The 14,640-nt window shown below is 29.7% G+C and overlaps 1 protein-coding gene across 7 annotated transcripts in view; it reads right to left on the reverse strand.

The window, feature by feature from the left end:
* LOC129961458 (collagen alpha-1(XV) chain-like) overlaps positions 1-14,640 on the reverse strand; it is a 320,304-nt gene that overhangs the window by 12,669 nt on the left and 292,995 nt on the right. For 6 of the 7 annotated variants that reach the window (XM_056075047.1, XM_056075032.1, XM_056074996.1 and 3 more), the window contains 9 exons: positions 9,825-9,947; positions 9,452-9,568; positions 8,522-8,632; positions 6,254-6,278; positions 5,987-6,093; positions 4,820-4,930; positions 3,072-3,189; positions 1,350-1,394; positions 623-744 (listed from right to left, as the gene is read on the reverse strand). In XM_056075047.1, coding sequence (XP_055931022.1) covers positions 623-744; positions 1,350-1,394; positions 3,072-3,189; positions 4,820-4,930; positions 5,987-6,093; positions 6,254-6,278; positions 8,522-8,632; positions 9,452-9,568; positions 9,825-9,947 — 879 coding nt within the window. The remainder of the gene's footprint in view (positions 1-622; positions 745-1,349; positions 1,395-3,071; positions 3,190-4,819; positions 4,931-5,986; positions 6,094-6,253; positions 6,279-8,521; positions 8,633-9,451; positions 9,569-9,824; positions 9,948-14,640) is intronic. The other variant, XM_056075039.1, reaches the window with a different exon arrangement.

Consider the following 14,640-nt stretch of genomic DNA (forward strand, 5'->3'; position numbering starts at 1 on the left):
AGAAAGAGAAATGCGAGTCAAAAAATGATTTCGTTTTTGAAATAAAAAAAAAAATAATAATAAAGTTGATGACGTTATCGCTTGAAATTTTGAGATGCAAATACAGCAGAGAGAAAAATGTTTTCTTTCCTATGGATAAATTGTGCATATTAGATCTAAATTTTGAGTCTGCTGAAATTAATTGTGATGACATTGCTTAAGATCCCCTCAGTTCACACAGACATCTTGGAGGTCATTGGTTATGACCATTAAATCTTGCTATGGAAGTTGAAATGAAGTCTATCACAATATGCTCAAAGTAACGTGCTTTCATGCAACGCCATTATCACGTCAGAAAAGCATTTCCGAATTTCTACCTAATTCCAAGTCGTCTTGATGTACTCTAACCCTCTATGTAACTCTGCTGCAGAGACAGCCTGAATATGTAAGATTATTTTTTTATATATCTTTTTACGTATAATCTAGCAGAAGAATTAATAAAAAAGTTTTGGAGATAAATCCAGATATTTTTCTACATACAAATCAAATTTTTCAACGCTAAGAATAAAATTAGTCAGCAATTTTTCCAATTAATTGTTTTTATAAAAAAAGATGATGATGTTGAAGAACAGCTGCAGCTTACCCCTGGAACGACCGTAGGTCTTCTGAGTTCTTCAGGAGCATTGTCAGAAGCAGGTTTCCCAGGCGGACCAGGAGGACCGGGTGGACCTGGAGGTCCAGGGGGGCCTGGGAATATTTGCACACCTGTTAAAAAAAAGGGAAAAAATTAAAATAAGAAAAATGTTTTGATAAACAGGACAATTGTACAAAGAAAAAAAAAAGAAATTTACACATAACTACGAAAGAAAGATTATTTTATATCTTTAAGTAATTAAATGAATTAATTTTGGTTGGAAAACTACCAGATTTAGAAAAATATGAATTCTTAATTTTATAAAGTACAAATTTTTTTAAAGAAAAAAAAATAATATCAGACTAATTTTTTCTTCTGTAACAAAATATTTATTTTCAAAACTAATTCAGTTATCAAATTAAACGTAGAAAAAAAAATTAACAATAAATGTAACAAAAATTAGTCTTAACAAAAGGAATGAAAAAATTCCTTCAAAATAACTGCTGTCTAAAAAGGATAAATGTTTTAAAAATAGAATTGCATACAAGGCTTCAGCATGCATTATAAATAGCAGCATAACAGAAGATAAATACTTTTAGCCAAAATAGAATTATTTCAATTCAATAAAAAATATGCAGCAACTTTTGAAATGATTTAAATCTGTTCATTATATGCATAATGCCAAACATTTCTTTCAAGCGAAGCGTAAATTGCGCTTAACTCAAATTCAACCTACCTTTTGCTCTTGAAAATGCTCGCAAGCCTTTTATTCCTCGATATGCTTGTAATGAAAAAATTCAAAATGTAACAGCATAAAAAATTTATTTAGCCTACCACTAGTCTATTGTTGAAGGAGTATTTAATACTAGTTCCTATTTTAAAAAATTTAATCAAGAAACTTTTAATAAGCTAAATTGACCCCTTGAAAATAAACTTTTAATAAGCCAATTGCGACACCCATTTTTCTCTATAACCTATAAATACAATATTTAAAGATTTTGTGACCCCCCATCTTGTATCATTCACTTTCTGTGAAGTTAGAACTTCTTATCAACACAACCAAAAATTCTTCAAAAAAGTCTGAATAACTCAGGGAATATAATAATGGAATGTAATTTTAAAAGTTATATTAATAAAAGTTTTAATTTCAAAGAGAAATGTGATGCGTCATTCAAGTGAGATAGTTTCTCATCAAAACATCCTTTTCAAAGATTTTTCTTTTTAATCAAGCGGTAGGTTTTTTTTTGTGTTTTTTTAAAATTATTTATTAGATAAAATGTGTTATTATGTAATAAGCACAATAGGTGGCTGCAAGAATTCTCACATCTTTTAATGGATTTATATATTTAATAATGTTATCTTTACGATGAAAAAAAATTGCTTGCGATTCTGAAACTTTCCTTTGTTATTCCCCCGATATTACAAACCGTTTTTTATGCAAAAAATGCTGAAAAATAATTGATGTCTCAAAATGCGTTCAAACTAAACTCAGAGCATACTTGCTTGGTAATGGGATATACACCCAAAATTGTGTTTTTAAAAGGAAAAAAAAATATAAATTTAAAGAAATATTTTTATTAGATGGTGCATTGTACATTCAACTTTATTTCATGGTTAAGAATATTGACAACGCATAAAAGTATCTGTTTTCGTTGGCCAAATTGTTCAAAACTTCATAAAAAAATTAACACCTTTAGCTTCAAGATGACAGATAAAATTTTAGTTATTTTTCTAGTTATGGTTTTGAGTTATCGCATTTACGTAAATACACAGAAAGATACAGAGAGAGTTTACTTTCTTTTGGATTTCAAGTCTATGTTACGATCGAATTCCATTAACTTTACCACATGTCAAATTTCAGTAATTTAGTACGTTTTCTTTTCTTTTCTTTTTTTATTTTCGTGCTCATGCACACACGGATGGACAGACAGACTATTCATCAACTACCAGCCTAGGATATGCCCTTGAATTTAAAACATATCAACAATTTTGATGCAACAAAATATGTCAAAATTTCATTTATTTAGTTTGCAGCTTTATGAGTCATTATATTCACACACAGCGAAATAAATAGAAAGCCTTGTCATACAGAGTTTTTATCCAAATTTATATGAAGTTTTAGAATTTGAATGTAAAGATACTCAAAGTATTTTATTTACTTTGAATACGAAAACCACTTAAATACTTTACGAAGAATTAATTGAATAACAAGCTGCTTTTAAATTAAGTGCAATTTAGTTTATTAGCTCATAATAGCGGATATTTAATTGTTTTTTTCCAACGTGTTTTTTTTTTATAAAAAAAGAAAAAAACTTGATGCTGTTGTATTAGCTATTTATAAACGCAACCCGGTTTTAAGTTCACATTATTTGTATTTCAGAAACAGCACATCTATTTTGTTACTGCACAACATAAACTTATTAATTATGCACGGATGAAATTTATAAATCCAGCTTACCTCTTCTTCCCGCATGGTCATTTCCAGTCCAGAATGGATTTCGGAGTCCACTTCCTCCTGGGGCGCCTGGAGGTCCAGGCAAGCCGGGTGGTCCGGGAATTGCTTCTCCAGGAGGACCCTACATATCAAAAAAACAATGAAAATTATATGAACCAACAACTTTTAGACCCACAAGAAGAAATTACAATAAGATTATAAACAAGGGCAAGAGATTCAGAAACCATGGCTCTTAGATAAAAGCAGTATTTTCCGGAAATGAATTGAATGAAGTCATGGAACGTAATAATAAATTTCAATTGCGTGAATCAATTGGTTTAAGAGCTAACAACTATTTTGATTCTAACCGCGCATTTAAGTTTTATCTGAACTGGTGAAAAATTTAAAGACCATAATAATCATTAAAGTTTTTGAAAATAATACAATTTTACTTAAAACAAAAACTAAATTCAAACAGATTCGAAAATTAACTCTTCATGAAATATTTTATTAAATATTAACACGCAAATTACATTTAACAAATATTAACACCCCATTTGAATTAAATGTGTCTCACAGGTAATATAATCATTCAGGTCGTATGAATCACACGTGCATCAGATAAAAATTTCTTCTTTTATCTGTGTTCAGCGCCATTTCGTATTGGCCATGTAAGTACATAATGACTGATATATCATGGTGAATCGAAGAAAGCTAATTGGTTTTATGTTTATGACCGATTCTTCTTTTTTATTAATGGTTTACTGCTACTATTATTGCTATTATTACTAAGTTATGTGAGGTTGAAATGCTAAATTCCTGTCCAAATTTATTAATGGACCTTGTAAATTATCATTGCATTTATCACACAGAATATCATTCATTAATTTCTAAAAATGTTGCTGTTCTTTTCTCGTAAATATTCACAATTTTTTAAAATGCATGTAAAATTATATGTTGAACAAATTTATGGCTTGAACAATTTCATACTATATTACTTTGTTCTTTATTGTGTTTTAACCGAATACAACTACAAATAAACAAGAATAGATACGTTCATGATTTAAATCACTTACACTTCACTTGGTATACTTAACTGCTTTGATTCAAGAAAACCGCCTGAAAGACACTTACTTCACGTTCAAAAACATGAAATAATTCTGTCGAAAATAATTCTGTCAGTAATTATTATATTAATATTCTTATGATTTTACACGCATAATTATTGTTTCCCATAACTCAGAAAATCCAAACGTTTCATTGTGCGTGTTAGTTCATTGTCTCAAAATGAGGGGCGAGTTATCAGCAGTATAAAACATTTTTCTTTCTTCTATGGAAAATAAAACTTTTCATAGCGTGCTTAACCATAGAACAGAACGCCGTCTCATACCCCCGTATCCGTGACCATTCTGGTCACTGAACGGTTTGGTAGGCATGTTACGGGAATTTTATTTAATTAACAAAATATTTACAATAGGAAAACGAAACAAAAATAACTATTTACAGAATTTACAATTATATAAGAAATTATATTATGATGAGACCGTTTACGTAATTTTTCAACTTAGAAATATAATTTGTAGTAATAAACTTAGAAATATAATGCAGATTGAGAGATAAAATTTGTAAAATAATTCTTGTCTTTAGATCTATACAAACCAACGATTATTTCCAAACTAACTAGCGCAAAACTACAATTTTTGAAAACCACTTTTACATAAACCAGGCTATTTTTATACCACAGAAGACAAAATTCAGAATGCTTTACTTACTCTGGGCCCAGGTGGTCCCGGTGGTCCAGGAGGTCCAGCAATAGGTATAAGTTTACCGCCAGTTCGAAGATCGTCCAAACTGCCAGCTGGTCCAGGGGGACCCTGTTCACCCTGAAATAAAAGTTAACAAAAATCACAAAATTAGTGATATTTTTTATTTAATATCTTTTGGGATTAATGATGGTTCTCTTGAAACTGGCAAATAAGAATATGAAAATTTTTAATGGAAAAAAGATCAGTTATCTTTCGCGAACTTATTATTATTTCTAACTAATACATTTTGCATTTCATAAAGACATTCTATTTTCTTTTATTTTACATTAGAATTTCTGTTTTTTATAACATTGTTCATAGAAAAAAATCTAAATACAAGCGCATGTCTTATTTCTTGACTACTATAAAGTTCTGAGAAAGTAGGTCATAAAAAATAATTTTTGCTTTCAATATCTTTGTATGCGCATAGCTTCAAATTATTTTTTATCATGTTTGTAACTATATGTAAGAATATTCAACAATTCGCCCATTATTGGAGGCGAATCACGATAATTATATATCGTTATTTATGTTATTTTTGTATGGTACTGTGCAGTTATACAAAATATGGATGGAAAATGCTTAGTTCAAATGATTTGAAAACTAGAAATGTTACCAGATTTAAGTCCAAAAAATTCAAAACATAATTAAAGCCTTATTATAACATAACGATGTCTTATTGCAGTAAATGTGGAAAGCATATAACAGTTCTCAAAATAGTTAAAAAATGTTTGAACTCTGACAATGTAATTTTTCAAAATCATTATTTAGATGCGTTGTTTGCAAACAAGTTCAAATACTTTTCAAACAAAGTGAACTGATACTTTATATTACACGATAATAGTATGATATAATAAAAATCTGTAATCGTAAAAATAAACACTTAAAATTGCGAAAAACGTGGGATGCAACAGAAAATGGACTGATTGCCAACCCACGGAAATCGCGGGATGAGCAGCTGGACGGTTAATAAATCTCCAGAGTAATGTCCCAACGGACTGATTTTTTTTTTAACTTTTTTATTTTTGGCACTTGAACATTTACTGCTTTTAGTATTCATGTTTCTTTTAACAACACAAGCATCATAGAATAAAGTATATTTAAAAGACAACTGCATATTCTTATGTTTCTTACCTTCCTACCATCTCTCCCAGGACGTCCGGGTTCTCCCTTTTCACCTGGTAAACCGGAAGGTCCTATGGGACCTGCAGGGCCGAGATCTCCTTTCTCTCCTTTGGGACCTGAGCACAAAAGAATATAAATTATAACATCTACAATAAGAAGTCAAAAGGAGCCGAATCATCTGAAAATTCATCGGCTCGACTATAGAAATTTGAATTCACATTTTTAAATTTAAGAAAATATAAAATAAAAGGGAAGTTTAAAATGAATTTTACTTACCAATACTAACAACACTAATACCGTCCTACATAAAAAAGAGAAAGTGTCATTAATTTTTACAGTTAAAAAAGGATACTAATACTTTTATTGAAGACGAATAATTTTTTTGTCAAAATAAAAGAAAATAATAAAACATTAAATTATAAATTTCTATTGTATAATAATGAATTATAAGATAATAAATTATGGATTTTTATATAAAGTAGTAAATTATAAATCAAAAGAAACTTTTAAAAAGCAATTTCATATATTTTTTAAAAAAAATAAACGTATTATTACGGGATTTATTTAACTGAGGAATAAATGAAAATATACAATCAGTAAGTTCATTTCATAAGTGAAATAAATAATAATGTAATATTAAATTTTCTAAATTAAAGTGAGAAAGTATTTGATATGAGATGTTAATGTACAAGGATATAAATTCAAATTCAAAGTAAATAAATTGTTACTCATTATATGTGTGTGCGTGCGCGCGCTCTTGTATACATGTGTGTGCTCTTGAATACACGTGTGTGTGTGTGTGCATACTTAACATAGTACTAAAGTAGGAAGTATGGTAATACAGTGATTTCTTGAAGTTATGCAATAGGTGGGACGGACGAAAAACTCGTACATCGAAGTCTAACTTTACATATGAATACATGCTAATTTCAATTAATTGGAGGGAATAGCTAGGCAAACGGATGCTTGGAAGAAGTGAATATAATTAAAATACAGTTTACAAGCATCTCAACACAAAATAGTGCACATACAATTAAAAGTATCCCACAAAATAAAATTATTTTGATGTCGATGGGCTTAGAAAAATCTAAAAAAAGATATTTAAAAATTCATCAACGATTTTTTTCTCTTTATCTAATATTTCTTTATAACAAAATAATTTCGCTCCTTGCCTTATGGGTAGAATACATTTCTTATAAAATGCATTGTCTTCAAATTGCAACCGTTTTACGCTTGACCTTCTATAAAGTTTGCAATTGCCATTTTCTGGTCAGAGGTGTTATTTTACGTAGTGGAAATTTCCTGACGTTTTGTAAACACATTGAAGGTCAACTCTTTGCTATGTGAGTTCAAAAGGTCATTGAATCATCATTATCGATTTCTAGTGGACGGCTTCTCATGCATAAATCGATGCCACTTCAGTTCACTTTTCAGAAAAAAATTACAAATTTTCTTGAAAAGTTTTTTTTATTTTTTTTTTATTCTGAATTTTCTATTTGTATTATATTTGAAAACAGGAAATTTTCATACCAAAAAGCGGAAAAAAAAAAAAATCAAAAACCATGTAATCATATTATTATATAATCGAATCCATTTTAAACCGTTTATTTCATTTCATGTTTTTAAGATGTTTCAAAAATATCTGTGCATTTATATTATTTCTATATTGAACGCAGAAAATTTTATTTTAAATAATACAAGAGCAAAGGTTACGAACTTTTCCTGGATCACCCATCCCCTTTATAGGGAAAACCCCCCATTCCAACATCCCTTATTCCGTAATAGTTAATTGTAGCAATTATTAAAATACTGGAAGATGTGAACATATAGACGGATTGTTATCTTGTTAACAATGTCTCAAAACTGATTGCCACAGATTTACGAATAAAAGCTGTGATAGGAAATCACATGCACATTAGCAGAGTGGCTAAAAATATTTAAAAATATTATAATATGTAATACGTTTTAAATGCAAATGTATAGTAACATTAAAAGTATGTTAACATTAAAACCCAGGAATTCCATGAAAAAAAATCGTCACGAGCACTCAGATTAAAACTAATTACCAAGATCAGATAGAAAGAAAGGAATCCATTTGCCGGAAAGATACTATACCGAATGCAAAACAATAAAAAATACCAAAAGAGAATATTAGCAATAACTCCTACTAATCTGTAAGGGGAGAATATAATGAATTAGCATAAATATAAAATAAAAAAGTTCAGTCTTCAGCTCATTCATGTTTGTAACAATCCAGGATAAAAAAAAATGTAAAGTTTGTGATTCTATAATTTATTTTTATTCATACATCGATAAACCAGTCGTTTTGACTATTAAACTTTCGGAAACTGCTAGACGCCAAATCAGAAGCTGAAATTTGTGCATCCGACAATAACGCTTATGAAAGGGAGCATTAAAGATAGTTTTGAATAATTGTTTTATAGTATTGTCTCTGTACCAGTTACCGAACCTATGGAATGTTCCAGCACCCACTGTTAAGCTCATACCGTCCGTTAGGAACCTATGTACTAGACGTAGACTTACCGCATCCATATAGCCACCAATTCCAGGAGGTCCTTGATCTCCTTTTTCTCCCTTGATAGATACACCAGGCTCGCCTTTCGGACCAGGTCTACCTGGAGTTCCTGGCCGGCCCTGCAACAAAGTCGACACTTAATACTTCAGTAAATGTTTCAAAATAAAATGCAGCAATTTGGAGCATTAATGAAACAAAAATACACAAGTTAGCATGTCTATCAAGTTTTACTGTTGATAGGAGTGTGTTATCGATTTCATAAAAACAGACTTTGGATTAAAGATTTAACTTCGGATAATAATCAGAACGAAAACAAACTGGTAAGAAATTAATTTTCTTATTATACTGACCATAAATAATATTATTAATTAAAAAAAGAAACAGAAATGCATATTAACTTCCAGCTACAGTATATTACCAATGTCAATTTGGGTTTTCTAGCAGGTTTAGCTGTATGTAGTTTCATACATGGGAAAAAATATCAAATGATAATATGAGCAAAAATATTTTTGCTTCAAATGATTGACGTTACAATAAAAAAATGTAACATGAAAAAGCAAAAAATGCCAATAAAAGTAAAACCGCCTGATATCAATCTTAAAATGCAACACAAATTTTCTAAAATAAAAGAAAACAATAAAAACGAGTGCTTTATAAATTATAGATTTAAATAACAAATCTAGACCAAGAAAAAATTCAGAAGGAAATCGGATAAATTAAAGCAAATATACTCTTGATGGACTAAAGACAAACGCATACCATGAAAAAAATATTCTTATCATATATACTATACCTTAAAGTTTAACATATATATATTTAGAAAAATTAATAAATATTCTAATGCCTCAATGATTCGAAAACATGATTAAAATGATTCGATGAAACATGATTCAATGCAGAAATGATGGCTAATAAATGTCTGGACAGAAATTGCTTACCGGAAATCCTGGAAGTCCGATCTCACCAGGTGGTCCGGCTGGTCCTGGAGGCCCTGGTGGACCTATTTTACCTTTTTTGCCTCTTCTTCCTCGATCACCTTTCTCTCCTTTGATTAACTAAAAAAAATAAATAATGGACACAAAGCTTAAATAAAATGATTGATTTATTATTTCATCTTAATGTTCAAATAAAATCAACGATGAAAATATTTCATCACTGAAGAAAATGCAAGATATAATTTTCTAGAGAATGATCATATTTTAGATTTGATTATGTTTCACACAGTTTTTACATTTTTAAATGGAGCAGTCTCAATTCTAATTTTTAATAACATAAATAAAATGATTTATGCAACTTTTAATTATTTATTACCAATTCTGCTTCTCCGTCTGTTGAAGTAATAGTGCTAACACCTGGAGGTCCTGGAGGACCGGGAGGCCCAAGATCACCTTTGGGGCCAGGAGGACCCTCTTTGCCAAGTTTTCCTCGGGATCCCTAGACGATATAGTATTGCATTTTAATGTTGTAAATAAATGCTAAACATTTAACTAGAAATTTAAAATGCATCCCAAACATTTCATTCACGGAAGTACATATAAATATTAATTGGCATTTTCTATTTCAGATTAATGTTTTAGTTTAAAAAACTATTGGAATACAAAATAAAATTAAAAAAAAAACAGCGGGAATGGTCACCCAATACTCTCTAATAAACTTGTCATGCCAGAGAACGCTTTTCATGGCATTGGCGTACAATAGTTACAGAATATTAACCTTTGTCGTGAATTTAGCATTTTTACTGAATCTATCGTGTCATCCTTGGCGAATTATTTGGTGATTAATCTCTTAATAACATTCAAAAATCGAAATGCCATCCTGGCATAGGGGTAGCGCGTCTTCCCCTTGATCTGGGCGTCTTGAGTTCGAGTCCCGGTTCGGGCATGGTTGTTCCTCATTTGTTCTATCTGCGAGATGTCTGAATGTGCCCCCCTTGTAAAAAGGGGCTGTGCAAGGGAATGTGATGCGTGAGTAGCCAAGACGTACTCTTGGCCCTAGTTGGCGCTACTAAAAGAAGAGATGCACCCTCCGCTTAAAATCGCTGATTTCGTCAGCGAGCTTGTCCATGACAAGTGCCATTAAAAACAACAACAACAACAAAAATCGAAATTGTGACTTAGACACTTTTTTTTTTTTTTTTGAAATTGATCAGAACAAAAATTTGACACAAAACTGCACTTGTAGTCACATCCCATACCTAATTTGATATATTTAAATCATTGTGTTTTACATGTTTCTGAAAGTACAGACCGACAGACAATCAATCCGTTGTTGGTTTTGGCTCAAAATTTGATAAATACCTACCTACAGTATAGATATTAAATTTGTGTACCGAATTTTATCAATCTAGCTCTCTTCGTTTTGTAATTATCATGTTAACTTATATTTAAACAGCCGGACAGACGAACTTCCTCTGAAGAGATTTTACTCAAATCTGCAAATTCCACATTTTCCAAAAACGTGTTTTTCGAACTCAGGGAAATCTCAACCGTGGAGATTTGTCAAAATCTCGGGGTCGAATTTTTGGACGATTACTATATTTTATCTATACTGCGTATACGATAAAATAAAAATTGATATAAAAATAACTGTAATTTTATTTTGAAATTTAAAGAAAGCATACAAATTATGCCGACCAAGATGTGTAAGCTCCTGTCACCATCATTTCGAATACGATTAATATTATCAGTTTCATCCACCTAGAGGTGTTACATTTAAGAAAAGGAGAAAGATTTTGTTTCCCGTATAATCTAACCCTGTATAATTCTTTAATTCTGATCTTAAAAACAGTGGGAATAATCTGCCCGAAACGTTCTCTCAATCTCTACAATAAAGGTCTTCTATCGTATAAAATTTTGGACCATGGGTAAGACCGCGAATTATTTTCATGGAACTGGCAAATGATAGTTACGAAATATTTTTAATTGGCGTGAATTTAGCATTTTTACTTAATATATCGTGAGACTATGCATTTTTGGTGACTTTTATGCTCGCCTGATTGATAAAAAAATTTAACACGAAATTGCAGTTGCAATCAAATGATATTATAACGAAATTCATTAATTTAAGTCATTGTGTTCATGTGTTATTGCATTTATATGTTTGCGAAAGTACATACCGACAGAGCGGTCAACCCTTTGGCAGATTTGGTTCAGAATTCGATAAGAATATTTCAGATTCTAAAATCTGAGAACTAAATGTTAGCTAACTAGTTCTTTGTACTAGAACAGTCCGACACTAAAATTTCAAGTGAATGGATTTCAATCAAAATTTAACAGAAATTAAATATTTTTTAGTAAGTCTATATACCAAATTCCATCTGTCTAGCTCAAAAAGTTTTGAATTATCTTGTTTATAGACAGACATAATGCCAAAAAAAAAAAAAATGTTTTTCGAACACAGGGAGGTCTGAAACACGCAGATTTTTCAAAATTTTAAAATTTTTCGACGATTACCACATTTAATCCATAATTCGTATATGAAAAAGTAATAACGTATAGTGAAATTTAAGAACAAATTATCCGCTGATCTTCACACATTTACGAGGATTAAATTCACACATTACGAGGATTTTATTAAAAAAAAATGTACCATGATAGTATTAGCTTCCTTATACCAGCTATAAATATTCTCAAATGACCGCGTCCGATGTTTATAAAGTATAGCGTTCAATTAGACAAAGTTATAGGTTAATTTAGCCTTCTATAAGTCTTTGTCAACTTTCCTTGGTCAAACAATCAATTTCTTTTAGCTTTACTTTTTCACTAATAGATGGCAGCACGAGGATTAAAACAACAGTGTATTTTATTGCAGCATTGTAATCATAGATACATATCTTTGCCATAAATAAATTTGTGTTAACTCACAAATCAAATTTTTCAGAATAAAATTCTGAATAATATCATTTATTCATAATTCCAATCAATAAATAAAAAAATTAAATCCTTAGAACGCAAATTGTAAAATTTTATATCGTCTAAGGATTAATTATTGAGATCAAAAGTCTTTAATATAATTTTTCTCCACTGATATCGCAATCCTTTAACAACACACGTTGATTCCTAGTTCAGGGATGAATGTGTACGCGTTAATATTTCTACAAATCTGAGATCTATATAAATAGCTACAAAAAAAACTATTCATTTAAAAATATGTTTTATTTTATTAAGTATTGATTACTGGTGTTTAAAATTAAATTATGTTCATATATATCAAATACTTTCAATGACAATAAGATCATATTCCTGACTTTTCATGTGGGCGGCATGATTATTACTAAGACATGCTTATTATTAAGACAATTTGAGTAGTTTTATGGAGACAGAAAATGCTGTCTACCTACAATAAGTTTATATTCTAAACATTGTTACGAAATGATGAACGAAACACTAACATAAAAATCTAGGTTATTCAAATTGTCATTATGGTATATTCTCTTTCTTCCTTATGATTTCTTCCTTCAGATAATGCTATTTACCAAGCTCTTTTTATTCAGAGTTGTAAATATTTTCAGAACACAGAGATACTTTTAATAATCAGAACTAAGACGATTCTGAATAATAACTTTAGAAAATTCAGCAATTTTTTTAGATGAAAATTGTGTTCATCACTATGATTCATACTAAATGAAATAAATATTGCGTTGTTTTGTATTCTTTGCGTTGTTTATATTTTCTTTGCTTGCTTTATACTTTTCAATTCAGCTCTAGAAACTACCACCATTCGAATTTTTAGGTGGCAAGGGGCTTTTCGAATTTCTTTTTGCTTTTTCAAAGAATTTGTGAATACGGTTAAGCCTCACTTAACGAGTACCTTTCATATCGAGAGATTAAATTAGAAGCAAAACAAAATGCAAATAAATTACACTCTTAACGAGCGATGTTTCGGGAAAAGAGTGAAAAGGAGACATCCTGATTTCATAGGCATGCTAGTATCTCCTAGTTATCAGTTTGTGTTCAGCACTTATTTATTTGATGTTTTTAGTTTTTTTTAATTGGAAACAGAACTTAAAAGATATAGTGAAATGCGTAGTCAAAAAACTGTTAGGCACTTTTGGCAAGCATCATGGTTATTGCCATGTGAAGGAGAAGTATTTCATAATATACGAACAAAATTGCAAACATAGTCAAGAACAGCATTCTATATCAAAGCAAGAAGTTGAAGAAATTTCGTCGGGAGAGATAGCATTAACCTTTCAATGAAATTAATAGATGTTGAAAGCATGTGAAATGGCTGTATCATTTGTTTCATGAATCAGCCTAATAAAAGTAGAAGTTATACAGGGTATAAATTTATTTAACGATTACACTGTATCACATTTTCGCCAAATTTTGAAGCGTAGGTATAAGCAAACATATTAGTAAAATCTTAATTGTAAAAAAATATGCATTATAAATAATAAATTACAAAGTTACAAATTTATTTGAAAAATTTATTAGTGCAATATTTTTTTACTAAATGGAATGTATTATTCTATTTTACATTAATCCTATAGAAAAAAAATTGCTTGAAGTAATAAGTGTTTCGCATTATGATTAAGATTCGAGGGCAAATTATGATTTAAGCGAGATTCCACTATATATTTCTGAAAGAAAGTTGAAGTTCGTAAAAATAAAAAATAAAAATACAAAAGATATTTTAATGGTGCTCTTTTTCATCAAGAAATCTTTTAAATGGTAGTTATTCTTTTTAAAAACTCAATAAAAGCCGTTTGAAAATTATTCTGGGATTTGTTTTTAAATTCTGCGTTTGCATTAGAATGAGTAACTATTAAATAATTTGTGTTAAATTAATAATTAATTTTAACTAATTTGAGTTAAAATATTAACTATAAATTTTATACGTTCAATGTTTAAATGCAGTAATATTATATGATCTCAAGCAGAATAATAATGGTTGCTTTAAGAGAGATTTACTAGAATTTTGCATAGCATTCTTTCTAAGGGAAGATCGATTTGTTATAACTACTACCTCTGAAAAAAATATCTTCAATGAAAAAGAAAACATTATTACAGTAAGAAATGCAAAATTAAATGTCACCCAAATCTTCCATTTTAATATTTCTTTTCACAATTTCAAATAGATTTTTTAATAAAAGCTTTCTCATAACGTCTCGAAGAAATATTTTTCA

The sequence above is a fragment of the Argiope bruennichi genome, chromosome 1, assembly GCF_947563725.1.
Source record: "Argiope bruennichi chromosome 1, qqArgBrue1.1, whole genome shotgun sequence".
In the NCBI taxonomy this organism is placed as follows: Eukaryota; Metazoa; Arthropoda; class Arachnida; order Araneae; family Araneidae; genus Argiope; species Argiope bruennichi.